The 25,402-nt window shown below is 40.1% G+C and overlaps 2 protein-coding genes across 4 annotated transcripts in view; one reads left to right on the plus strand and one right to left on the minus strand.

The window, feature by feature from the left end:
* Nucleotides 1–6,726, plus strand: part of pdlim7 (PDZ and LIM domain 7) — a 43,674-nt gene extending 36,948 nt beyond the window's left edge. The window contains exons 11-17 of the mRNA XM_049027566.1: nt 576–579; nt 1,601–1,649; nt 1,966–2,209; nt 2,746–2,926; nt 3,554–3,674; nt 4,242–4,357; nt 4,634–6,726. Of these exons, the coding sequence (XP_048883523.1) occupies nt 576–579; nt 1,601–1,649; nt 1,966–2,209; nt 2,746–2,926; nt 3,554–3,674; nt 4,242–4,357; nt 4,634–4,720 (802 nt within the window). The 3' untranslated portion in view covers nt 4,721–6,726. The remainder of the gene's footprint in view (nt 1–575; nt 580–1,600; nt 1,650–1,965; nt 2,210–2,745; nt 2,927–3,553; nt 3,675–4,241; nt 4,358–4,633) is intronic.
* A 5,355-nt stretch (nt 6,727–12,081) lies between these two features.
* The window catches only part of unc5a (unc-5 netrin receptor A), a 197,416-nt gene continuing 184,095 nt past the window's right edge, over nt 12,082–25,402 (minus strand). For all 3 annotated transcript variants that reach the window (XM_049029099.1, XM_049029098.1, XM_049029097.1), the window contains 3 exons: nt 22,619–22,783; nt 20,288–20,466; nt 12,082–17,493 (listed from right to left, as the gene is read on the minus strand). In XM_049029099.1, coding sequence (XP_048885056.1) covers nt 17,328–17,493; nt 20,288–20,466; nt 22,619–22,783 — 510 coding nt within the window. In that variant the 3' untranslated portion in view covers nt 12,082–17,327. The remainder of the gene's footprint in view (nt 17,494–20,287; nt 20,467–22,618; nt 22,784–25,402) is intronic.

Below are 25,402 nucleotides of genomic sequence, written 5' to 3' on the forward strand. Positions count from 1 at the left end.
GTTTTTCCAGTTTAGTGTTTGTTGCGTCTTTGTAAAAGCGTCCTGGGTTCAGTTTGTATGATGGATACTGGTATTTATTGCTAGTATTGTTCCATTTGCCAGTGCCATCTAAAACTGCGTTAAATAATGCAGTTTAAATTATTAGCAGGTGTAAAGTAATGTCTCACCCACTGACAACTCCATATTTATCATCATCGCCTTAATCCCCTTCACCTTCTTTCCCACAGCTGTCCACACTCTGACCCCTTTGCTGCCCCCCCCCTCCCCCACATATTTGGACTTTACACGAGCTCTGCTGTCCACCAGTGTTACTACACTATTACAAGTACTTATTAATCTTTGGTATCTATTTATGCTATAAACCACTCTGCTGCTTCCATTATTGCATTCCATTTGTCTCATCATTGCTTATTTATACATCGTGTGTCAGTGTCCCACTCACCCCACACTTGTCTTGTCTATCCTTGCACTTTATGTATAGACCTATATGTAGCACTGTGTTCAGTGGTGCATTATTTCGCCTCTCAGTATGAAGTGTACTGAATGATTGGTGCCCCACTTGACTTAATGATTAGTCAAGTTGTTATATAATATGGTGGCATCCCAAAACAAGATTTATTCTTGCTGTTATTTAAATTGCCCTGCGATGGGATGGCACCCCGCCCTGAATTATTCCCTTATTCACACCCATAGCTTTCAGGATAGGCTTTGGACCCCCACAACCCTGCATTGGACAAGCAGGTACAGAAAATGCGATGATGGATGTTATTTAAATGTTATATTATGGTGTAAGGTAAGCCTGAAATGATTGCATAAGATCTCCATTAATTTTTGTTTGCCTGCCTGGAGTGAAGATGTAGAGAGAGTGCAGTGACGGAAATTAATGGAAATGAGTTGAAATTCCTTGGATTGAAAGACATGCATAAATGGAGTATATTCTCGCTTACTACTGTATATTCAATTTCTGTGAGTAGTTACTATCCATTGGAAACATTCACAATTTTACCTCCTGCAGGGAATTGCTGTGAAAGATGATTTTAGCGTAGGTTGCATTGTAATGGTATGAAATATTATGTTGACGTACAAGTGTATTTGTAGTGTTTTGAAGAAGTCATATTTTAAGATGATTCATTAAAAGTGGAAATGATTATTCACAAGTAAGTCCTTTAAAAGTTTGAGTTTATTCCAGTAATTATAAAATAAGATGATCTTCTGTCCTCAATAGCAGTGCAGTTGCATGCAAGGTGACAGCCAGTGATATATGTACTTTGTCTGACACTTTGTCCTTTATAACTGCTTTCTGGAGGAAGAGTAATGAACTGAAACATGATTGTCAGCATTGTCAAAACTACATTAAGATTTCACACTTGGAAGACATCTCTGGGGAATTCAGTATGTCTGATTAAAAATTCTGCTGTATTTTTAATTCAGTTGCACACAATCCTGTCATTCTGATATTAAACCTACATTATATTGTAAGTAGATGTCTTGCTCAAATATCTATTCCATTTCATTGCCTTTTAATGGGGTCTTTTGGTCTCACGAGAGCTGTTTTTTTTTTTTATTATTATTATTTTATTTCTACAGTCATGAAGCAGAGACCCCAGAGTCTAAACCTGTGGCACCCTCAGCAGACAAACCCAATGAAAGTCTGGGTAAGAAACTACTCTGTAGCACTGCGGTGGCTTGTGCGAGTTTGCACAAAATGTTCTGAGGGCAGAATTAAAAATGATTGGTTAATTGCTTGGACCCACCACCTCTGCAATCTGATTGGTTATCTGTTTGGACATGGCCTTGTAATACTAAACCTTGTTCTTCTGAATTCCACACTTGAAAAAATCAAATCGTGTCCAGTGTGGCTTTTAGTAAAAACACTAACGGAGCATAAGCAGATTTTCTTAACATGTATCAGTGGTGAAAATGCTCAGTGAAATGTAAAGGTGCCCCTGTAAACTCTTTCCTCAGCTAAATCGGCTCCTAAGGCCCCAGCCCCTTCTACAGGCCCGTCCTGCCGCCCGCCCTGGGTTACAGACCCCAATTTCGCCAGCCGTTACCATCCAGATAAGACCAGTACGGTGCTGACCCAACATAGCAAGCCGGCCCAGCCAACGCCCATGCAGAACCGCAACTCCATCCTACAGGCCGCCCAGCAGGCTCCGTCTGACAGTGGGAGAACCCCACTGTGTGCTGCCTGCAACAAGATCATCAGGTGAGCCTTCACCAGCCAGCAAAGGGGGCCACGGGGCTTCACCTCTGTTTTTCCTTCAACAATGAACACGTGACTATTGTACAGGGCACTGCAGACCAACAGCCTTGTTTCAAATCTCCTGAGATGATTTATCTAGTGATATTTAGGTGGTATTAGTAGATTCTGTAATGTAAGGATTGGCCTTGATGACTAAGGCAAATAAAACCTCAGGTAATTTCCATTTGGGAATTTGTTTCATATATAGGAATTGAGTAAAGGGAAATGATTCAGTTTTACCCCCCCCCCCCCCCCCCCCCCCCAGGGATGTGTGTGGCATTCTATCAAGGGAAAAAAACCTGCCAGTATATGGCAGCCTTTCAGTATGCTGGACGGATGCTTTAACATTAAGTGGTGCCAATACGCTTTAGTGATGGATTAGCTGCTTTGATGTAGCATTTTCTTTTCCGCATCTTTGCTAATCCTTCGGTAACAACTGACCTTGGTGTTAATCTTTGTTTATTGTGTGTGTGTGTTTGTGTGTGTGTGGGGGGACTCAGGGGACGCTATCTCGTTGCCCTGGGGCGCTCCTGGCACCCAGAGGAGTTCACCTGCTCCCAGTGTAAGGTGATTCTGGAGGAGGGAGGCTTCTTTGAGGAGAGGGGCTCCATCTTCTGTACCAAGTGCTATGACAACCGTTATGCACCTAACTGTGCCAAGTGCAAGAAGATCATCACTGGGGTGAGAAGCTTTATAATCACTCATTTCCATTGCTCTGGGTTTCAAAATCACTTGCAGGGGTATGTTTCTCAAAGGCTCCTATTGGCAGCTTATACAGTTGGAACCGTTCAGCTGGAACCCTTCAGTTTGGCACCTGTACTTTGTGAAACGTACCCCAAGATGGTAACTCTTTGAAATCTTGGAAAATAGTTTGAACAGAAATGCCTACCTGCCATTTTGAGTGCTTTGGCAAGTAACTCTACTAAAGAAATGGGGAATGAAAGATTGGCAAAATAAAGGCCCAGTTTTGTAGCCCAAACTTGTCATGTATCACCTACTGGCCGGCTGATGATACACAGGGCAGTGTTACTGTCCAGTATTGCTGAGGCTCTTTCCCTTTGATGTTGGACAACAAATTTCTATATGAAAATCTCTGATTTTCGACGGTGGGAAACTTCTCTCAGTCAACCAGCTGCAGACCAGTTGCCCTTTGTCTCACCTGGTTGGCGATCGCCCAGCAACATTGCTTTAGAAGTTAACCTGTGAGGTATCATCATCTGCACAGGCTTTGCATGCATCCATTCTACCCAACAATTTGATATCCTGAAACAAGTGGGCTGAGTTCGATTTGTTTCCTGTTCTCTGCAGGAGATCATGCACGCCCTGAAGATGACCTACCATGTTCAGTGTTTTATGTGTGCTGCCTGCAAAACCCCCATTAGGAACCAGGCCTTTTACATGGAGGAGGGAGAGCCTTACTGTGAAAGAGGTGAAAGATCCGTGAACAATCATGCACTCCCAAAAAAAAATCATTCATAATGTCATTGTAGGTTTTCCCCCCTAATTTTGAATATTTTTCTTTATGTTTTTCCAATTGCTTCAGATAAACAGAGTGCTAGATTTTTGTGCTTCAGTGGGTTTTACTTCCCCCCCCTTCTCTCCAGGATGTATTGGTCTTTTAGTAAGAGCACACAGAGTCTGTGACTGATTTTTATTATAAGTAATGATTCCATTTTGATGAAAATGCTGCAGCGTCAGCACCTTTAAAAGGCATTTTATTCAGAATTGCGCCCTAAATCACTCGCCTTAAGTGCACCAGCGAAGACCTGTCACTTCCAAGCTCCAGTACTGAAAGCCCGTGCTACCCATTTAATCTTTGCTGTTTGTATTAGGTGTGATTTCTGTTCCCACGGTCCATACCTCATCCGTCTGGCCCGCGTTGTTCCTCCATTTTTTTTTTTTTTTTTTTTTACTATTAATCGTTATGTCCTTTTCAGAACCTATCCCACATTCGACATTCCTTTCCATTTTAATGAGGGTGTCCTTCTTTCTGCAGACTACGAGAAGATGTTTGGTACTAAGTGCCATGGCTGTGACTTCAAGATTGATACTGGTGACCGGTTCCTAGAAGCACTTGGCTACAGCTGGCATGACACTTGCTTTGTCTGCGCTGTAAGTCATTTTGATTCATAGAGGCCCTGTCTCCCTGTCTGGAGCCGCCTGGCCCATACAAACGGTCAAAAATATTACCACTGACTTTTGCCCTTGGACATACTCTGCTCTGAGAAGCATGTCTAAAAAACGAAATGAAATCGAATGACCCAAGCTGACCGCAATCGTACCATTTTCTGCAGCTTGCCTTTTGTCGTTTATTGTGTAGTTTTTCACTTTTCCAGCTCATCCTCCCATCTATTTATTTATTTATTTATTTGTTTGTTTGTTTTGCAGATTTGCCAGATGAACTTGGAAGGGAAGACGTTTTACTCCAAGAAAGACAAGCCCCTATGTAAAGGTCATGCATTCTCTCCCGTGTGAGACTGTGCATACGAAGTAGTCATAGGGAACAATAGGAATTAACAGGTTGCTGTCCTGTTCATCCACCCAGTATATCATTGCTTCTAAGCACCTCACTCCCACCTTTTTTTTTGACACATGCCACCAGTATTTGTGGAGCAAAGACAGGAACTATCCCACTTATTGCCAGTTTTCCTTTACTAACCAACGTTATTGTCGTAATCTCTTGTACTTTCTAACTTAAGACTTTGACAATCAGGAGTGTAACAGTAATTGTTGGCATGGATACTCCATCCACTTGGCAACATGCCCAATTTGGAATGTATGAAGTCTTCACAAGCCTTCACAGTGCTTGTCGGTAGTTGGCAGGCATGTAGTCAAATTCACACTATGATTTCCTGCAATGAGCAAAGCATTCATTCCAATTCAAACTGATACTTATTGTTTTTTTGTTATTTTACTGTGTGACATCTGTACTTGCACAGTGTGTTTTCAAAAGTAGTTTGTTGTGGCGTTTTCATTTAGGAATGTTTGCATGACAGCTGTCACCCTTTCTCTCTCGAGCTTTCTAGTGTAGCTGAAATAGACTTTCTGCACTTTTCCAGAAATACCATTGCACTGTATATAGAATCACATTTTGGATGCCTAAAGTGTTTTAATTATTATCACACGTTTTTTATGCATTGCTAACACTATTTTGTGTGCCAAACACCTTTACCAATGTAGTTTTGGTAAATCCAAAGATCATCCAAAGATACTAGGAAACCAAGCACATTAGCATTGTATGTTTTACATCGAACCAATGCACGAATGTGAACTCATCTTAGATGCTGAATATTTAACAAGTATCATGCTAACCAGGGGGACAAGTGAAAATTGGGTAAGCACTGGTGTATGTGAAATGGATTTCAAGGGTCCCTTGATTCCTTAAGTTAATGAAGAACTTGATATCTTGAGATGATGGCTGTGTTTTAATGTCACATTAGATTTCCTAGAAAGCACTACCATATTTGTAATGTTCGTGATCGGTTATCTGTAGCCCACCCAGATTATGTGTATTTTGTAATAGCTACTGCTAAATACATTTGTTTTTGCTTAACAAATTAAACGTTTTGGCTTAAATTTGATATAGTTGCTGTACAGCAGCTGCTCCTCACCCATGATGCAGAAATGCAGCTCGGCTTATGAACTTGCCTACGCCTCTATCTGTGCCTTATGCCAGCCGTCTTGCGTCTTTCCTGGGGTGCTAGTCTACCATTATACGCAGGGGAGTGATTCCATCTCGTGCCATCAAATGAGGAGATAACTCTGAATGTTCAGCATGTCTCCTCGGTGATATAAGCCTCACACCGCGGTTCTACTGACAGTCCTCAGACACTGACTTGCAGTAAAATGTATCGAGCAGTGGTCCGCTGTGCCCAGATTAATCTGGGATTATTTTTAAATGTACTTTTAAGTGACTAAAAATACGAATGAGCGGTAACCTTAACAGCCATTTTGCTGATGGATTTCCACACCCCCCCCCCCCCTGCATGCTTTATGAAATGTAACTTGACAAATTGCAGTGTCTTTTTTCAAGAAATAATGGCGATGGTCTTGCTCAGAGAATTTGATGGATGATTTTGTTTTGGTGTCATAAAGCCAGAATATTTAAAAATAAGTAAATAAGAATCAGGATCTACAGACACTACATATTTGCTGAGATGTAACACATGTACCTATGTGCTTTGTTTCATGTCACTCCAAACTTTTTATTTTTACCTGAAATGTGCATCCATTGTCTCTCACAGCCGTTAAGCCCCTTGTCCCTTCTGTCATAGATTTGGTCTTGTTTACTTTATGTATGTATCTGTCCAGTAATAAGTGCCTTTTGTATACTTTACTATTATATAGCTAGATACGGAACTACTGTATTCATGTGTTGCTGGTTTAAAATGTCTTAGCAAAGGAATATCGGAATCATTTGTTATAGAGGAGATCATTTGTCATATCATTTGGGAAATAAACTAATTTGCAGTTCTGAACAATGGGTTTGTATTTTCTAGAGCTCTCAGGATTAGGCAAAGCAAGGTGAATGTCTAGCACAATTCAGATGCAAGGCATTTCAAAGCGCTTTACAAAAAATGTTTTAGCGCAAATTATTGATGTCGCGGTGCTTGTGATCTGACAGTTGCGTGGGCATGAAATGCCATGTCAGTATTAACGTCACACATCGTGCGAGCCTGACGTGGTGGGTGTCACTGTTGGTACACACCACTGCTTTGTGTGTGTGTGGAGCTCGGAGGTTCACCGTGTGTGTGTGTGTGTGTGTGTGTGTGTGTGTGGAGCTCGGAGGTTCACCCTCTGTGTGTGTGTGGAGCTCGGAGGTTCACCCTCTGTGTGTGTGTGTGTGTGGAGCTCGGAGGTTCACCCTCTGTGTGTGTGTGTGTGTGGAGCTCGGAGGTTCACCCTCTGTGTGTGTGTGTGGCATTTCCCCGGATTCTCAAGTTTCCTTCCACTGTCCAAAAACATGCAACTTAAGTGAACTGGAGTGGTAAACTAAACTAGCAGTAGGTGTGACTGAGTGTGCACCCTGCAGTGGCTGATGGGTTCCTACCTCGCAAAAATTGTATTATATTATAACGATTACTTGATGAATTGTAAAATTAATCGGTATATATATGACTGACATTGACAGCCCTAGTATTTTCACTGTAGCTGGGTTAAAACCACACTGCAAGATATTTGCAAGTGATTGCAACCTTTAAAGAAGTGCATCTATCCTGACAAATATGCCAGTAGGATGTTCCCTTTGTTATCGTCTACTGTGAGAAATTGAACCCGTTGTGTTTTGATATAAGAATTGATGCCATTGTAGCTGAGTGATAATTACTCAATGAACCTTTTTTACCTGGGTATTTTAAAGGGATGAATCAAGGCTAAACTCTAGTTCTGATTGACCTATTTAGTTAAAATTATATTCATACATTTCTTCATTTGAGAAGCTCAAGCTGTTTTCCCATGTCTCCTCTTTTGTCAAGTGCGTCTGATTTAAGCAAATAATTATCGAACATCGTAAAGAAATTACACAGTGCATGTAGTTATGGTTGGTAGGAACACATTTAGCTTTTAATTACTGCCATAATTATATTCCCTGGTCAGTGTCTCCCCCAGCGGCTCTCACTCATTTTAGTGTGTTAGCGTTATACATGTAGCATCTTAGTGGTGAATACCTGCCTTCCATGTATTCTTATCAGTGATGACATTTTTGCAAGGGAGATATTTCAGATGTGATGTGTCTTTCAAAAACTAAAACTGAAGATTTTAAAGTGTATTCTTGTGCGATGTCTTTTGTTTACTTAAAGCTTACCATAGAAATTATTAATGTGTAGTTGAGTTTTGAGTTTTCCGATTTTAATTCCAATTTCCTGTTTCCTATCCCTTCTATTCGGTTCTCATCTTTCTGTTCACCTTCTTCATTATTATGGCTTTCTGCCCTAAATGTGTTGTGACCGAATTGGGGACTTCTTGCAGGATTGCCCCTGTACCCTTCATGCTTGGATCGGGGTTTTAAAGTCACTTTGCAGGTAAACCAGGTGAGTGACTTGCTGTTGAGCTATATGTTGAACTTGTCATGGACTAAATATTGCCTAGGGAGAGTATGGCTCCTGTGGGTGTTGTGTGACCTGGGCTGTCCTGATGTAGTGACGGCTGGCATCGGGGAAAGGGTCCGGGTTGGGCTTGGATCCCAGGAAGGTTTTTCCTACCCCATCAGATCCTAGACTGAAAATGGCATTAAATGAGCTGTAACGGGAAACTAAAAAGCAGGAAAATTAGGAAGTCAGGGTCGTTCAGAATTTGAACAGTCGATATACCACTGGACGCATTTAAAAATTGCATTGTGGTGCATTTATGTATTTAAGTAGAAGTGGTTACTTTTTCTAATGCTACCACCTGTGCAGACAATTTCCTCCCCTGCACCACCTTGAGGTATATGAAGTTGTAAGGGTGGTCCTAGGCAAATTGAAAATGTCCCTGAACGGGTGACGGTCTTACCTAAAACAAGTGCTCCTGTTGCCATGAGCTAACTCGTCTGTTTGCCATTCGTCCTGGGCTGCAGTGCAAAAACACCCACAAAGCTTTGGGGAAGGACGTGCAGATCGTTTTCCCTCTTCACTAAATGATGTTGCTGGTGTACCTGCTAATCCACCCACTTGCATTCCTTTTGTGTTTCCTGTTCATCTCTTTGGACGTGTGTATCTCCAGTAATTCTGAGGACAAACAATCTGTGGAAATCTGAGAGACGTGGCTCACCAGTTGTTTATATACAGTTGGTTTCTTCTTATTGCAGTGTAAGGAATGACTCACTTCTCTTCAGCTTCTTACTTTGTCCTACACTACAGCAGTTCACTAGCTGCCACAGAGACAAAAACCTTTAAATTACTAACCTTTTTGACATTTCAGTTTCTCGTAGTTGAGCTGCATGCTAAACTTATTCTGGATAAGGTATTGCCTGAGGAGAACACGGCTCCTGCAGGTGTTCCATTCTTCTGTGACTCACACTATGGGAGTGACGTACTCCTGCAGATTACAGAGCGAGGAATAGTGCAGGTTCCTTTGTGTCATGTGTTTTTGCAAACCGATCCCTTTCCCAGATTTGTGAATGAAAGGCATGAGGAGAGGTGACGAGAATTTCTGGAGAGGATCTCATTTTCATAGACAAGCCAAGGAACATATCGCAGGAGACATTATAAAATGAGTTGTTCAAGTAACAACCATACTTACCTACTAACAGCCGGCTTCTTTAGTTAGGTTCAGTTACCTAAAATTAAATTTCTCCAGTCTTTCAAAATACAAGGAAGACTTTGTAACATACATGAACAACATTATTGAAAATGAACATAAGAACATAAGAAATGTACAAACGAGAGGAGGCCATTCAGCTCATCAAGCTCGTTTGGGGAGAACTTAACTAATAGCTCAGAGTTGTTAAAATCGTATCTAAATCTAATTCAAAGGAACCCAAGGTTTTAGCTTGCGCTAACAGGTAACAAGACTATTCCATACTATAACTACACGCTGTATCATGAAGTGCTTTCTCAAACTCTTTTTAAAATGTTCTCCCGCTAATTTCCACTTATGGCTATGAGTTCTAGTATTTAAACTAATATTGAAGTAGCCATTTGGCTGAACAGCATCCATTGGTATATTACTTGTCATGGAATAGCATAACCCCAAGAATTCTGGAAGAAAGTGCGGTTTCTTCCCCAGTTTGTGCAATTGATGAACCAGTCAAAGAGAATAGTCAGATGTCTATTACGATTCCAGTATTTTGCAAGAGATTTCTGTGTTAGTGATGAAGTCACAAGCATACAGAGAGCAGAAATGGTTATTCATCTGGAACAAGAGAAAAGTAAACTAAGTATGAAAGGTGGCCACCATCTTTAGCAGCTTCTATCAAACAACAGTGGTCTTCTACAGGGTATACCCTCAGAGCATACAACAAAGGGCAAGGCGAGAACCTTACCTTTAACGACGTACCGCTAAAAAGGAGCTCTGGAAATCCATTGGAACACAAAGGAATAGTTTCAGGTTCTCACTAGAGGATCATGTAGCACCATGACATACTGTCAATAGGCAACTCAGTATATGATCCTTTTGGTTTTGTTGCCCTCGGTTGAAAAAGAATACAGATGATTTGTTTCCTAAGTATTGCTAGAGGTAAATCTGTTGCCTGAGAATCTAAAGCCACAGTGGGAGAGTTGGAGGAAATCCCTTAATCAGTATTGCTGTTTATTTGCCAACTGATGTTATCAGAGCAGAATTATATTACTACTACAGACTACTACTACATTAGCAGGCATAGTTGGTGGCCTTTTCCTAAAGCTAAAGGGACCACAATACCAAGGTTGGATTTGGCGGCTGCTGTGATCTTAGTTACGATTATAAATACGCTCAGAGAAGAACCACAGGGTCATGCCCAAGAGTTTATACACTGCCTATGATCATTTGAGTTCTTTCAAAAAATGCCTGCAAACCAGCGCCGGCAAAACATTCATTTAATATGCGTTGTACATGAATGTAGGACTTCTATGTTTGACAGTACATTAATTTCATGTTGTAGCGCTGGTGGGATCCATCAGGTGCCGTGGTGTGTGGGACCGTAGCCGGCCGTGCACGTAATGTAAATAGTCTTGTACAGTTAGTGTCTGTTGTTCCGTTACTCTGTGTATTATGCTGTTTAATGTCACTACTTGTAAATAGTGGTGTGTCTGTATTAGTAGTTGATGAGACTAGCACGGTGCACAGTGCGTATGCATTGAGTATGCGTGGTAGGGGTACAATAAAGGCACCTGATGGTTAAAATTATAACTGTTCCCTGGCTCATTAGGTCATACTGTTTGGCTCATGACACATTAAGTTAATATGCATTGTATATTTCCTTTGAGTGTCATATATAGACCATATATGATCTGAGTAAACAAGATTGGTATGTTATTTAAAAAAAAAAAAAACCTTTTTACCAACTTCACACCATCGTAGGATTTCCTCTTTCCAACACGTTTGTTCCAGCAAGGGATTGTGAGGTAGAAACCAGTTCATTAGCCAAGCGGTAGATCAGACAAACTCACAGGAAGGCATCTGATCCTGTAACGTTAATACCAAACCAGCATGGCAGCTGTGTTCCCACCAGTAATGTTCCCAAAAGAGTCGAGCCAATTATATCAGCAAAGGGTGAACTTCATATTAACATCCTTGGTTTCAAAATGAGGTTTCATACAAGCTGCCCCCTCCATATTTTTACCTATATAATGTAGATTATATCAACATAGTGTTTGTATGCAAGATCTTCTAAGATAGCGTCTCCGTAAACTTTCTATGATAGCTTGTCCAGTTCTATTGCTAGAAGCTGCGTAATAATGATGAAATAAATTGGTTACTGAGACTAATTTCGTAAGCAGGATTTTTGAATTAATGATTGTCACCATCCTCTACATCCCAGTGATATTTTGATGCTGTACTGAAAGACGGATATTGTTGTAATTTTCCCTGGAACTGTTGCTTTTATTTAAATCATTTTGCGGTTAAATTTCTCATCTGACATCCTGATTGTAACAGAAATATGACTACATTCAGCATAGTTTACCTTAATTGTTGGTTGGTATGAATCAAGGTATAAGAAGTGACTTGTATTACCATGAATGTATTTGGCATTTAGGAATTTGTCTTACAAATTGCATTTCTGTGTGACCTTTTTTAAAGGCATAGATCTGCTTTTAAGACCAAAAATTTAGTCCATATTTTTAACAATATATAATTTATTTACATCCATTTCAGGTTGAATTACTATACATACCTTTCTGAAATTTCATATATTTATATATATATATACATAAGGCCAAGTAAAATCTTGAATGCACTTAGAAACGAATTTTCAAAATTCTACCCACAAATCCATAATATTGTCTGAAAAGTACAGAAAATCTCCTTCGACAGATTTTCCACTTCCACAAAACTTTTTTTTACGACATGTAATTTACATTGTCAGAAGAAGGAAGGTAAACGTAGAAAAAAATAGTACAATTGCATAAGCTGTGGCATGTAATAAGTACAGCATTTTTGACTTACAGAAAGGCAAGGAAATTTTTGATTTAAGAAACATTCGCTAATACAGTTATCAGTTTGAAATAAAAATCAATTGGGGGGAATGCACATTCTTTACATAAAACCTTTGAATGCAGTTGTGAAATGTATAGTCAGTCAGCTTTTAGTTTCACTGGCTAAAATGTATGATTCCTAATTTCTTGAAAGTTTCTCTTAAGGTGTTTAGCTATACTGAATGTCAAGAATGCTACCAGCAGGTACTAAGAGTGTTCTAATGCTTAGCTTAGCCGAATTTGCCATGTATGTTTAATGATATCCTACAGTATGGGGAGTGTACATATCTGAGAACTTATTTTGTGTTTTTACTGGAAAGCCAAAAAATGAGTTTTTTTTTTTTTTTTGCTGATATTACTCTGTTTTGCATGATATGTATTTCTGTGTATATATGCATGTATTACTAGATGTATGGAATACAAAAAATCTTCCCTTTATGGCTTAAGCGATTCTCCAGGTAGAAGCAGTATTCTGGTCTACTGTCCTATTTCTGTTAGTATAATAGTCAAAATCCTGCGTCACGCTAACAGATATGCAATTCAACATAATACCAAACAAAAAAACATACACAAGATTTTTTCAGGACAGTGTAAACCCTCAACATGGCAGAAATCATTGATAAAGCAGAATATCTCCAATGAACAGTATGCAAATACTTCACAGGTTATGCTTTGACAAACACTGTACCAGTTTCTTTTTTTTCCTTTTGGTTATAACTTTCTATAATAAAATAGCATTTTACATGTCTTTTACAAAGAACTTTATTACGGTACGTTACTGGTATAAAGACTGATATGAAAGTGTTGTCATGACATTTGACTTTAAAATCACATGGATAAACTGAAAACAATTGTGTGTGAGCTGTCTGCTGATGCAATGGTATGCAAATAAAATCTGGTCAGAGCGTTATATAGGTAGATTTCCAATTTCTTACATCTGCTTATGAATGAATAAAGCTTGTGGGTAATTATCTCTGACACTGACACTAAACGAATGTCATCTAATAAAACTTTGGTTCCCAACTTTGTATAGAAATGTTCTGATTTTAAATAATTATATATACAGAACAGTGAAACAAAATGTCATTTGTCTATGGGAAAAAAAAACCAAGTGGATAATAAAATCTGCACAAAGGGAACATTTCGCTTGCTGTGTCTTCTGGCTGTTTTCCAATGCAATTTTATCTAAAGTGCGATAAGCATAGGAACTTCAGAAAGGAGTCCTTTCAATCCCAGAGTGGCAAAAAAATGCAAAGACTTCCAATGGGCACCAGTGCCATTGCTGTACATTTCCCAAATAGTAGTCAATATATTCCCTTTAGTGACGCAACATCTGAGCCTTGGACTAAACATGTTTATAATTTCTATGAAATATCATTTTAAAAATTATTTCAGGTCATACTGCCCCTGCAACTGGGGCTTTTTAAAAGAGGTTTTTCTCCGCAGGCATAGGTTTGGTTTCAGCAATGGTAGGGACCAAATTAGCCCCTCCCCCTCCCCCCAAACACACACGGACCTCCAATATTGGTAAGGACTTGTGCCTGCCATCCAAACCCAAATCAACACCCATGCTTAGCACAAAACCCAAAAGTTGCAATATACAGTGAGTTTCTCTGTTAATGATAACAAAAGACTTGGAAACGTAGCAAAAAAAAGTTTGTCATGTATATGAAATTTTTCACCTGAATTCTTCTCCAAGTTCACATACAGAAACAACACAGAAACTGCTGAAACACTGACATGACCATACAAGTTACATAAGGACCTGATACATAAAACTTAATAACAGATGTTTAATATAGTGATTGTTGAAATATATTTTCCTCTTTATTTTATGATGTCCTGATGTATTTTAATGTTTAAAAGTACATATAGTGCATATCGACACATTTACCCATTTTCTGGACTTGTACACTAAACCAAACAATTGACGTTGTTAAACCATACTATAGCCTATGGGTCTGAAGCAAAACATACTACTGCTTTTGAAACATAGACATAGAAATGGCCACTGATAAAGATCCTTCTGTCAATTGATGTTGAATAGAGCAGGTGGGTTGGGCGTGATCAATGATACATGAAGCAGTATCAATAATGTTTTCATCTATGAATCATAATTTGGTCTTAATAACCAAAGCTATGTTGTGTGTAAACTATGTGGACAGAACATTCTTTGCACACTCCTTGGTTAAGCGTAGGGGCGTGACGTAAGTGCTGTCGACATACAGGAGTAAATAAGACGTGTGCGGAAAAGCGCTTCATTCTCTCCTGTGGCGGAATAAGCGCCTCTCGAGCAGCTGTAAATGTCAAGCTCCACCCCAGCATGAAATGGCCCCTCCCATGGCGATTGATCGGCCGTTCTACCTGCCACTGACGTGTCATCAGTGTCATAAAGACTGCCTGCTTTTTCTTTTCGTCTCCGTTTCCCATTAGCAGGTCTGTTCATAAAGGCTCCACATCCAAAATAAAACAGTCTGGCCTTGTATTCAGAATATATTCTGCTACTAATTTGAGATATATATTTAGTTAGGTGATGAAATCAAAGAAATATAATGCACCAGTGATTCTTCACAGAAATTATCTTGTTTTCTTTCATTTATTTCAGCCTGGGTCTCACTATGAAGTATTGATAAAGAAGGATAAAGCAAGAATCTGAACCCCCCCCCCCCCCCCTTTCCTTTTGGCCATTTTCTTGTGTAATACATCTTGTCCCTGCAGGAATTATGCAATCAAAAAAGAAATTTATATTCATAAATTTATATTTGCACTTGAAAAAGTGTACTAGATACCTTAAAGTCCAAAAGCTACGTTTAGAAAATAAACAAAATATATAGAAAAGCAAACAAAAGCATTTGATAAGATAGCGTTTCAATGTTAAAATGGGTTGCTACAGCGGATTGAAAGGCGCAGAATATTTTTGTTTCAGAATTTGCGTCTTTTATAATATACTGCAAGAAAACAAAAGGGCTAGTATTAGAATTCCGAAAGCAACCACACTCAATAAATAATTAAAATTGTATAAATTCATTTTGGTACAAATGTCCTCATAAAAAGAGTGGACCTAAAAGTATAATAGGCCTTAATGAGTTTTACAACTGATGTGCCCAAGAAGTAATAAAAAAAATGTTTTTGAAATAATACAAAATTCCAATCATTGTCCGAAGTGCACATTTAACCATTTTAACCATTAACATAAGGAAACCTTCATATGATATAAGAAAAAAAAAAACAGTACTGACATGCGAAATGCCATTGGGTAAAGCTTTTCTGTTCAGAGTGGGGGTGTTTCACAGACCTTTTTGAAGCCCAAAGGTGCAATTTATTTTGTGTCTAAGGATCAATGCACGTAGCTTTTGATGTATGACGGAAAAACATCAAACACAGCATCAAACCACCGTTTACTGTCAAATTCTGTATATTGTACATTATTTTCTTTTATCACTGCACATAATTTGTTCACTATATATACCAAAAATATACAAAAAAATCCTTCTGCAAAACAGACAGTTGACCTTTATTTTTGTTACTACTGATATTAATAAACCGATTCATTATAATTGACAGATGCTTCATATCTTCTTATTTGCTTATTTGCTTCACTGATCATTTTAATACGCGCTATAATATAAATGTCATGGTAATATTTATGAATACGAACATTAGGTATTTCCCTTTGGTGCACAAAGTAGTGCACTGCTAAGCGTTAAGGTATACTTCACATGGAAGTCTAATATACAAAATTTCGAGAGAGCTGCTTTTATGCATTCACACTTAGCTTACAGGATACCTGAAGTGTGCATTGTTTGTTGAAATTTACTTTGATGTGTTGGTACGGAACACTTTCTCGATTTTAAATGATTAAACTTATGGTAATGAAAAGAATATGATTGAAAACACAGTATCTGATGCAGGTAGATATTTTCATCCATCCATTCATCCATCCATCCATCCATTTTCCAAACCGCTTATCCTACTGGGTCGCCGGGGGGGTCCGGAGCCTATCCCGGAAGCAATGGGTACGAGGCAGGGAACAACCTAGGATGGGGGGCCAGCCCATCGCAGGGCACACTCACACACCATTCACTCACGCATGCACTCCTATGGGCAATTTAGTAACTCCAATTAGCCTCTGCAATGGGCAATTTAGTAACTCCAATTAGCTTCTGCATGTCTTTGGACTGTGGGGGGGAAACCGGAGTACCCGGAGGAAACCCCACGACGACATGGGGAGAACATGCAAACTCCACACACATGTGACCCAGGCGGAGACTCGAACCCGGGACCCAGAGATGTGAGGGAACAGTGCTAACCACTGCACCACCATGCCGTCCCGGGTAGATATTTTGTAATTTAAAATGTTTTTGTAAATGGTCATTATAAATGTAATTGACATTATGGTAAAAAAAACACATTTAAATATATCGATAATTTAAAATATTATCAGTATATTCTGACAAAAACAGAACCTTCTGAATTTAACAATACCTTGGAATACCTGTGAAGACTGTTGTCATTAAATGAAAATAAATGATATATTAAAGCTTACATAATATTTATTCAAGATTTTCAGTTAACCAGGGGACATCTTATTAGTGTAATCTTTTACGGCTTCTCTGAATCATGTTTTACATGCATAATCTGTGAAACATCCCCAATGTGTCATTACCTAAGTCTTGTGTCAAAAGCAGAACGGATATACAACGAACTTATTAACCTCCTTTAAAAAAGGACTGCTGAATTTTTTTATCACTTTCAAATGTCTGAGTCATGGAAAAAATGGTTCGCTTTGATAACAACACATTAAAATAATTACCCCAGATGGCATTGCATGGAACTTGGGTTTTAGTTCATTTGTGAACAGGACACAGGGGCACACTGGAGTGATGATCCCTTTGTATATATATCCTTCATTTACACAGGTGCTCTTTTTTAACTCTCTCATCCTCCACCCCCTCGTTGTCCTGGCTGGGTTGGTCACACCTCTTCCTGTACTAGCACTCTCCGTCTGTCACCAGGAAGATCATGGCTTCCTGTTTCCCAATCTCAGCCATGACAGCAGCCAACTGGTTGAGGGTGCCGCTGTGGAAGTGCTGGGCCTCCCACAAGTCCAGGATCACTGAGGTGGGGCTGGCTTTAGATGCAAAGAAGCTGAGGTGCCTGGAAGATACAGAATGGCTTCAATGTATGTGACGTTGGGCTGCCAAGGCTGGTCAGCTGGCTGAAGTGAGATTTTCAATTTGAGGCAAGTCTACAAGCACATGCACACATATTTACATGTAACTGTTTTATTACCTTGTAAATAGTCTGTATGTTTTTCCAAAATACCCTAATGCTTTTGATGTAACTAAATTCTACGTTTTTGACGGTATAATTTAGATTTGCCGTAAGATTTCTTGCATGTGTGAAAGTGTGAAATCGTGACTGTAACGTCAGATGTAGGTGAGCAGGCAAGCCTGGTAACCCTGTCAATTTCGGGGTATTTTCTAGGTTGCTGTAGGTCCCAGGAATACAAAGCCCTGTATTCAGTTTTAAATGTAATAATGTAGTTCTTACTAATGCTAAACTAAACTAATGTACATAGAAACGTAACAACTGATTCTGTTAATTTTCTCTTAATATCCAGATACTTGTCAACTGAAGTATCGGAAAACCAGCCACGTTTACATAAAAGCACTGCAGTCAGTATTAACATATATCTTAATACTTATGTTGTATATGTATCGGTGCCAGTTTTTCAACCTTTATGAATATTATTGGGATATCCATTGTTTATAAGGACACATAAGAAGCAAGTAAGTCAGGAAGCCTTGCACAGCATACCAACTGGCTTAAAACCTTTATCTCTCTCTAAATGATCATACAGGATGTGACCTTTTCTGTGTACCAGAACCTTGCGGATCAAAACTGATCAATCGCAATAAGGCAGTAACCTCCTGCTGGCAGCGCATTTGATGTTCTCTTCTCTGAGGTACCTGAAGCGGCCACCTGACTCACTTCGGCAAAGGCTCGGTCAATCTAACGGTATTTTTTTCTCTGTTCTCCAAAAGTCTGAAGCTTTTACTGTTCCTGCATGTAAAGATTATCTTATTACCTGCAGGGGAAATAGCACTTGACAACCGGGAAGATGGGGAGTCGGCGTCAAAACTAGGTTTGGATTTCTTTAGGTCTAATAATACATGAAATGCATTGGCAAAATGGGTACACAGCTGGGTCGATACATTCTTGCCAGAGTCCTGACAAACAGACCTAAGAAGAAGCACCCATAGAGGAGGGAGACACCACTGTGGCACTGCTAAGTGCTGGAGTCTGAGGATTTAATATTCCATAGACAGGCTGGAAAGCCATTTCACTTTGTCCTCGGAGTGTAAGGAGAAGGGGCTACATTGTTTCATAGCTGGTTAGCAGGGTGACTGATGCTGGGAAAATGAAAAGAATCATATTGTTACATCTTAGTCACAGTTTTCTAAGCAACTTGCTTAGCTGGTACATTAACAGAATGTAAACTGGATGACAGACTGCCAACAGCCCAGTCAGTGTTTACTGGCCTCAGTAAAGTACAAGACAAGGTATTACATGTAGTGTTACAAGTAGTGATTCTGTTTACATGATTTAAATATGCCTTAAATGGAAAATATAGCAGATTACTGACTCACTAAGGATGCGTTCATGCAGAGGAATGTCGACGTCATGCAAAGACAATGTATATCCTCTACTTGTATGTCGTCTCTGGGTTACTGGCAGTTCCTATTTTCTCACTGGTTCAAAAGCAGTTCAGTAACACTTTACTTAAGGCTGTGTTTTTAGTATTTTATAAACATAACAAATAATAATGCATTCATAATGCATTATAAATATGGCAATAACATGTTATGCCTTTTTATAAATATTTATAGCATGTTTATAATGCTTTATGGATGCATTATAATGCATCATCAGTGTGTTTATAAATAACTAAAAACATGGCCTTAAGAAAAGTGTTACCAGTAGTTTTCAAATATGAAATTTCAACTTGAAATCTTTCAGTCAACAGGCCTTTAAGTCTATTACCATAATCACTGTATGATATGCTCCCTCAGAAGTGTGGCTATACAGCCTTGCACTATCACTTTAATAGTCAGCTCTCAGAAAATGGATAATGGAAAATTTGTGGGTAACAATTTACTTTAGTATTCAACTTGAAAATTGAATCTGTTGAATCCCACTGACAGCTATGACACTAAAATTGTCTCATACATTTTTTCCTCTGTTTAGGGCATCATGGGTCTGCAGATAATTCTCAAACCGCATCCCGTTCCACAACAGACTTAATTTCTCAGCCTCTGTGCTTAAGTAGATATATCCTTGTCTGCAGGCTTTGAATTGTATCTGAATATGATTTTAAGTAAAGCTTAACGTTAATATCGCCTCCCTGTTGGTATATTGCCATTTTACTTAACGTAAGACTTCACTTGTATTTGTTATTTATAGCCTGTATTTAATCGCTTGCCTCTTCATTTACAGGAAAGGATGCATTTAGAATAGTTCAAATCCCCAGTACATGATACCTAAATCTGCTATCAAGACTCGCCATGTGATTCACTATGTAATGGGAATAGATCAATGCATAATTTCTTTGAGTGTGACTTTGCACACAGCTATATTGCCTGTATGTGTTTTTGTTTGTTGGGTGTATGTGCATGAAAATTGGCAATTGCTGGTTCAGCTTCATAATGATTTTTGACTCTTTTTCTATTTTCAGCTGCCTGTTAAAATATCTGCAATTTTAACATGCAAAGCAACATTCAAGGAATAAAACTGCCAAACTATACAATGCTATGTAAGTGAAGCTTACTCCTGTGCTTTTTGGCAAATGGAACATATCAGTTTTCATTGGCTTCTTGAGTGACAGTTCGATTACTGCAGCTGGCTGTAAGCAGTGCCTATCTGGCAGTGACACAGAGCTGAGACCAACCTCTCCAGTTTGAGTCTCTGTGCTAACAGCCTCCAGTCAGCTCCGTGGGGGCAGGGGGCATCCAGACTGCCGCAGATCTTCTGCCGGATCAGGTATGGAATCTGAAATGCACTGGGGCCTGCTAGAGCTGGGGCACTGTTGTCCAAAACCAAGAAATCACTGTCCAGGGGTCGGCTGTCCTGCAGCGCAGGGCGGGAAAGTCACTAAAATTAATGGACTAATCATTTCCAATGACTTATCAGGAGCGATTTCCTTTCGATAGACATATGTACTCACATGAGACATGACATATCTTGGTAACACTTTGCTTGATGGGGCAAAATACAGTTACTACTGAAGTAAAAATCATGAACAAATGTAGTTGCTACTTGGGAAAAGATCTGTCAATTCATTAATGAACAAATGTGAGAGGTATTTCACTTGCGTTCTTCATTACTTGTTCCTTCAGTAATTCACAAAGACTTACATAATTAACAGCTATAGTAACAAATATAGTGACTGCTTGGGATCAAGGATGCATCATGATTCATTAACAATGAACAAACATAAGATCAGTTTTTAACTTGTTATTCATGACTTGTTCCTTCAGTAGTTCCTCAAGTAGTTCAAAGGTTTACAAAATTAACGGATATAAAATGTGCCACGATTCATTAATGATGAATTAACAAGAGATCAGTATGTAACTAAGACTTAGTTACTATAATACTTGTGCCCTGTCAAGTAAAGTTTTACCCATATTTCTGTCTTAAAACCGTGTTGCTGGCATGCAAACAGAGTAAAGAAATGCTAATGTCTGGCCAAGTCAGGCTTAAGGGTGTAATCACACTCGGCCCAGACGCACTGCACTGTGCCCGAGCACGATTGCCCCCCTCCCCACTCCCACGCTGGTCTGCGCTCACATTGCACCTAACACTCCTGACGCGAGCATGCTTTCATCATCATCATGCGACTTTTTTGTGTTGAAGAAAACATAGGAAGCATAGTGCAGAATGTAACTCATGATAAATGTCCTGATTTTGTGGCTTATTTGGAGTCCTTTTGGGCACGATGACAGACATGGATTCATCAGGTATGCAACACAACAGTTTTTATTTATTCGTGCTGCAGGTATAAGAAGATAGTCCCATGCTTTACCAAATATCTCAGAGTTTGTGCATATCACTGTTGCAATGAATACTGGTACTGAAAAGGTACTGCAGCCCTGCACTTTCGAAAGCTGTTTGGTATTACATTACTTTAGTACTGGTGCTAACTACAGTATTACAGAAATCGTTCATGCTATATATCACTAATGCTCACCGTCGAATCAGAACCATGGACTCAATATGTCTGAACCACTGCCAAAACTCAGTTATACACTATGTCAGTATTGCAGACATCATGCCATATAGAATACTAAAGTATCGGCTAGTTAAATATGATCTCCCCAGCTTCAAGTCAGTGGTCTATGTAAGGGATCTTATAATATAGCGAGATCATAAAATCTTCGAGTAGATGCTCATCAGCGGGGGCACATTTTTCATCAGTCCTAGTCACTCCAAGGAAGCTCCAGTATGATAGTAATAACAACGAAAGGTATGAAACCCTCGGCCAAGCTTAGGTATATAAAACCTGCAGATTAAAGTGGCCAGAGAGTTGGAAAACTAAAAATAATAAGAAGATAATTCCACCGGGACAGAGGCCTCCAAAACAACATCTCGCTTAGGGCCTCCAAAAAGCAAACGTCAGTCTTGTAACCATGCCAACAGAATTAATGAGTTTTATTTCTCTCACTCCACACCTCTGATAAGGCTCCTTGACTCTGCAATGGTTTGATTTTACTGACAAGTCTTTTTGTCGTTGAATTGAAAAATTAAGAACTACGCCATGCTTTATATTCCCAGAACTGATGATTTAATGAAATGCTGGTACTTTGCAGCCTTCCAGGATGGCAAACTTGTCTCTGTTTTAATAGAAACAGCACTATAGCAGTAAGGCTGTGGAAATGAGCATACTAACCTTCTATTTGGCGAAGACCAAGATCTCTGAATGACAGATTATCATCAGGTCATATTTATACTTCTTCGTTTTTGATCAACGCAAGCAAATGATCCATAGTACTGCTCTATGCTGTCATGACCGAGCAAGCTGCCTCTGCATTTATTTGATAATAAATAGTTTCTAACAAATAAAATTCAGTGCCTTTCAGAATTTTGCTACCCCTTCAGAAGAAGAAGAGAGAACTGCATCCTCAGTGCATTCAAATGGGGATTTGAAGAGAAAAAACGAACAATGAGTGATCTGCAGCTGAGAGAATAGAATGAGCCCAGTGCTTTGGGGGATTCTTGTTACCTTGGCGATGTTCAAGTCGATGCTGAAGCTCTGGCCCTCCCCCTCGACCTGCCACACGCAGAGCTGGCAGGTGAGCTCACACGTGTTCAGGCTGAGGCGCTCCAGGGTGAAGGTGCAGTGAAGGCTGTGCTGGCAGCCACTCCAGATGTGGTAGAAGGGGATCTCCTGGGGGAGGGGGGGGGAGATCAGGGATTAAGCTCATAAACACTCCCTGCAGCATCATGACACCTATAACACCAGGCCAGAAAAGAAGCATTTCAGAATTCGTGGACATACTCACTGAGTGCCTGGGATTTAATAAAGGCGAAGGGACATAAAGACAAAGTGAAATCTTCTGTTTCTGCATAGGGGCATTCTCCCATGTCTAAAAGCATCCACTATGTTACTGGCACTCTGGTGCTTAAGAAGGGGGTGGCATGATGGTGCACTGGAACCAAGACTTTAATCTCTGAACGGCTCTGTGTTTGCGGAGTTTCCTCCAGGTTCTGCGTAAAACAATACTATAGCGCTGTGGTTATTCGATACTTTCCTGTCTTTGTTTCAGAATGAAGGTTCGGCTAGAGAGGAATTACTGGAGGAATCTGCCAAATGCGCGGCTTTACGTCGGCAGCATGGTGGCACTGCACTGTTGCCTCACCCCTTTGGGACAGGGGTTTGGTTCTCTGCTTTAGATGTACATGTGTGGAGTTTGCATGTTCTCACCAAGTTGTTGTGTGGTTTCCTCTGGTTTCCCCCCACAATCCAAAGACATGAACTGGAGTCCAATTGTCTGTGTGTGCGTGTGCGTGTGTGTGTGTGTGTGTGTGTGTGTGTGTGTGTGTGTGTGCGTGTGTGTGTGTGTGTGTGTGTGTGTGTGTGTGTGTGTGTGTGTGTGTGTGTGTGTGTGCATGTACCCGCCCTGTTATGGGTTGGTGTCCCATCCTGGGTCATTCCAGCTGTAGACTCTGAATCCCAGTCACTATGCATAGAACATGACCATGGTTAATAGATAGATGGTATTTAGAAGATGCACAGAAATTGTGTAGAAATTTCCAACTGAAGATAGTCTGTCCAAACTATCTGGAAGGTTTCGCACCATTAGCACTAAAGCAAAAAGGTATCCTGCACTGGGAAAACATCCATCCATCCATCCATCCATCCATCTTCTGAAACTGCTTGTCCTATGAAGGGTCTCAAGGAGGCTATCCTGGAGGCTACAGGCACAAGGCAGGGAACAAAGCAGGGTGGAGTGCCAACCCATGACAGGGCACACTCACACACCATTCAGTCACACATGCAGACCTCTGGGCACTTTGACTCCAAATTGGAGTTCCTGGAGGAAACCCCACAGTGACATGGGGAGAACATGCAAACTGCACACATGGGGGAGACTCGAACACTGGTCGAACTGCACCACCATGCCCCCCCCCACCCCCAAAACTATTCATTATTAATGTTAGTTAAGTTTCTAATAAACTAATCTTTCATGGATCAGGCTTCACATAGTAACTGGTTATGCCAGCCTGGTTTGATCAGGAAGGAACCTGTTTGAGACCAATAATGGTCCTTAATCATGTTTTGCTGTGAGAACACAAACACACGTCTATTTTTCTTGCCCTAAACGTTTTTAATAATACTCCAGTGAGTCACTGAATAATGTGAATTTTGTACGTGTCTGACCATTAAAAATCTCTAAAGGATTTGACATACAAAGCATCAAATATGAATACAAATCAGACAACAACTGCAGTGTGCCTAATATGTACTTTGTGTACGCAGAATGTTATTGCTTTTATTATAACTCATGTAACTATGAAATTCTCTGCCACTGAATTTCGTTGAGCTTTTGAAAATAATTTTGAACACATTCGGGTCTATATTTATGTCTAGGTATGGATGACCCAGATTAGAAGTACCATGATAACGGCAGTAACGGTATCTGCTTTTGTTAAATCGTAAAAAGAGAGGATAACACAGTTTTTCTTTTCTGAATTAGCAAACAGCACTAACGGTTGTGTCAGTGAGCTTGTTGCTCAGAGACAGCGGAATACGGATGGGTACAATCTTGTCGTTATATTAAAAAGGACAGTGATGTGGTATTTCTTCATTTATTCCGGTGTTAATTATAAAAGCAACATAAGAATGCAGTGGGGGTTAAGCGGGTACAGTGTAAGTGGGCTCCACAGAACTGTCGCTGACACACTTGTTATTGGAGGGCTATAGCAGGTAATTTTTCCCTCCAACTGAGACAAGCTGACACCTTGAGTGGCCAACTGGGTTTTCAATTACAGTACCGTTACTTTCATTAACGAGGCGGTGTGATAATGTGTGCCTTTGTTGTGAAGATCTCTGAGAGAATCCACCAGGGAGCTGCAGAAAGAGTGAGGGACTACAGCCAGCCGAGTCGACGTGCAGACTCTGTGGCCAAAAGGGGGAGCTGTTGCACAGGTCTAAAGACAGCAGCGTGTTAGAAGGGGAACAGTCTCCTAGCTGCAGGGATACGAGAAAACCCTGTTTGTTTGCTCTTCTAGCAGGGAAATAACACTTCCAGAGGGACGCTAGGCATCCCAGGGCGGCCGCTAGCGTGCTGTGAGCATTGTGCTGCCGCCTCATTGGTCCTGCTGCTCGTTTGCTCCAGCGGGATTACAGAGCTTCTCGTGGGTCCCAAAGGTCTCCTATCTGTGTCCTCCAGCCCACCTGGCCATTTCAATTTGTGTGATTTTACTAGGGCGTCCAAAAATGGGGGGGGGGGGGGGGGGGGTCGGGAGAAAAAAAAAAAAACTGCCAGCTCTGTGTTTGCTTTGG

Source organism: Brienomyrus brachyistius, chromosome 10 (assembly GCF_023856365.1).
Source record: "Brienomyrus brachyistius isolate T26 chromosome 10, BBRACH_0.4, whole genome shotgun sequence".
Lineage (NCBI taxonomy): Eukaryota > Metazoa > Chordata > Actinopteri > Osteoglossiformes > Mormyridae > Brienomyrus > Brienomyrus brachyistius.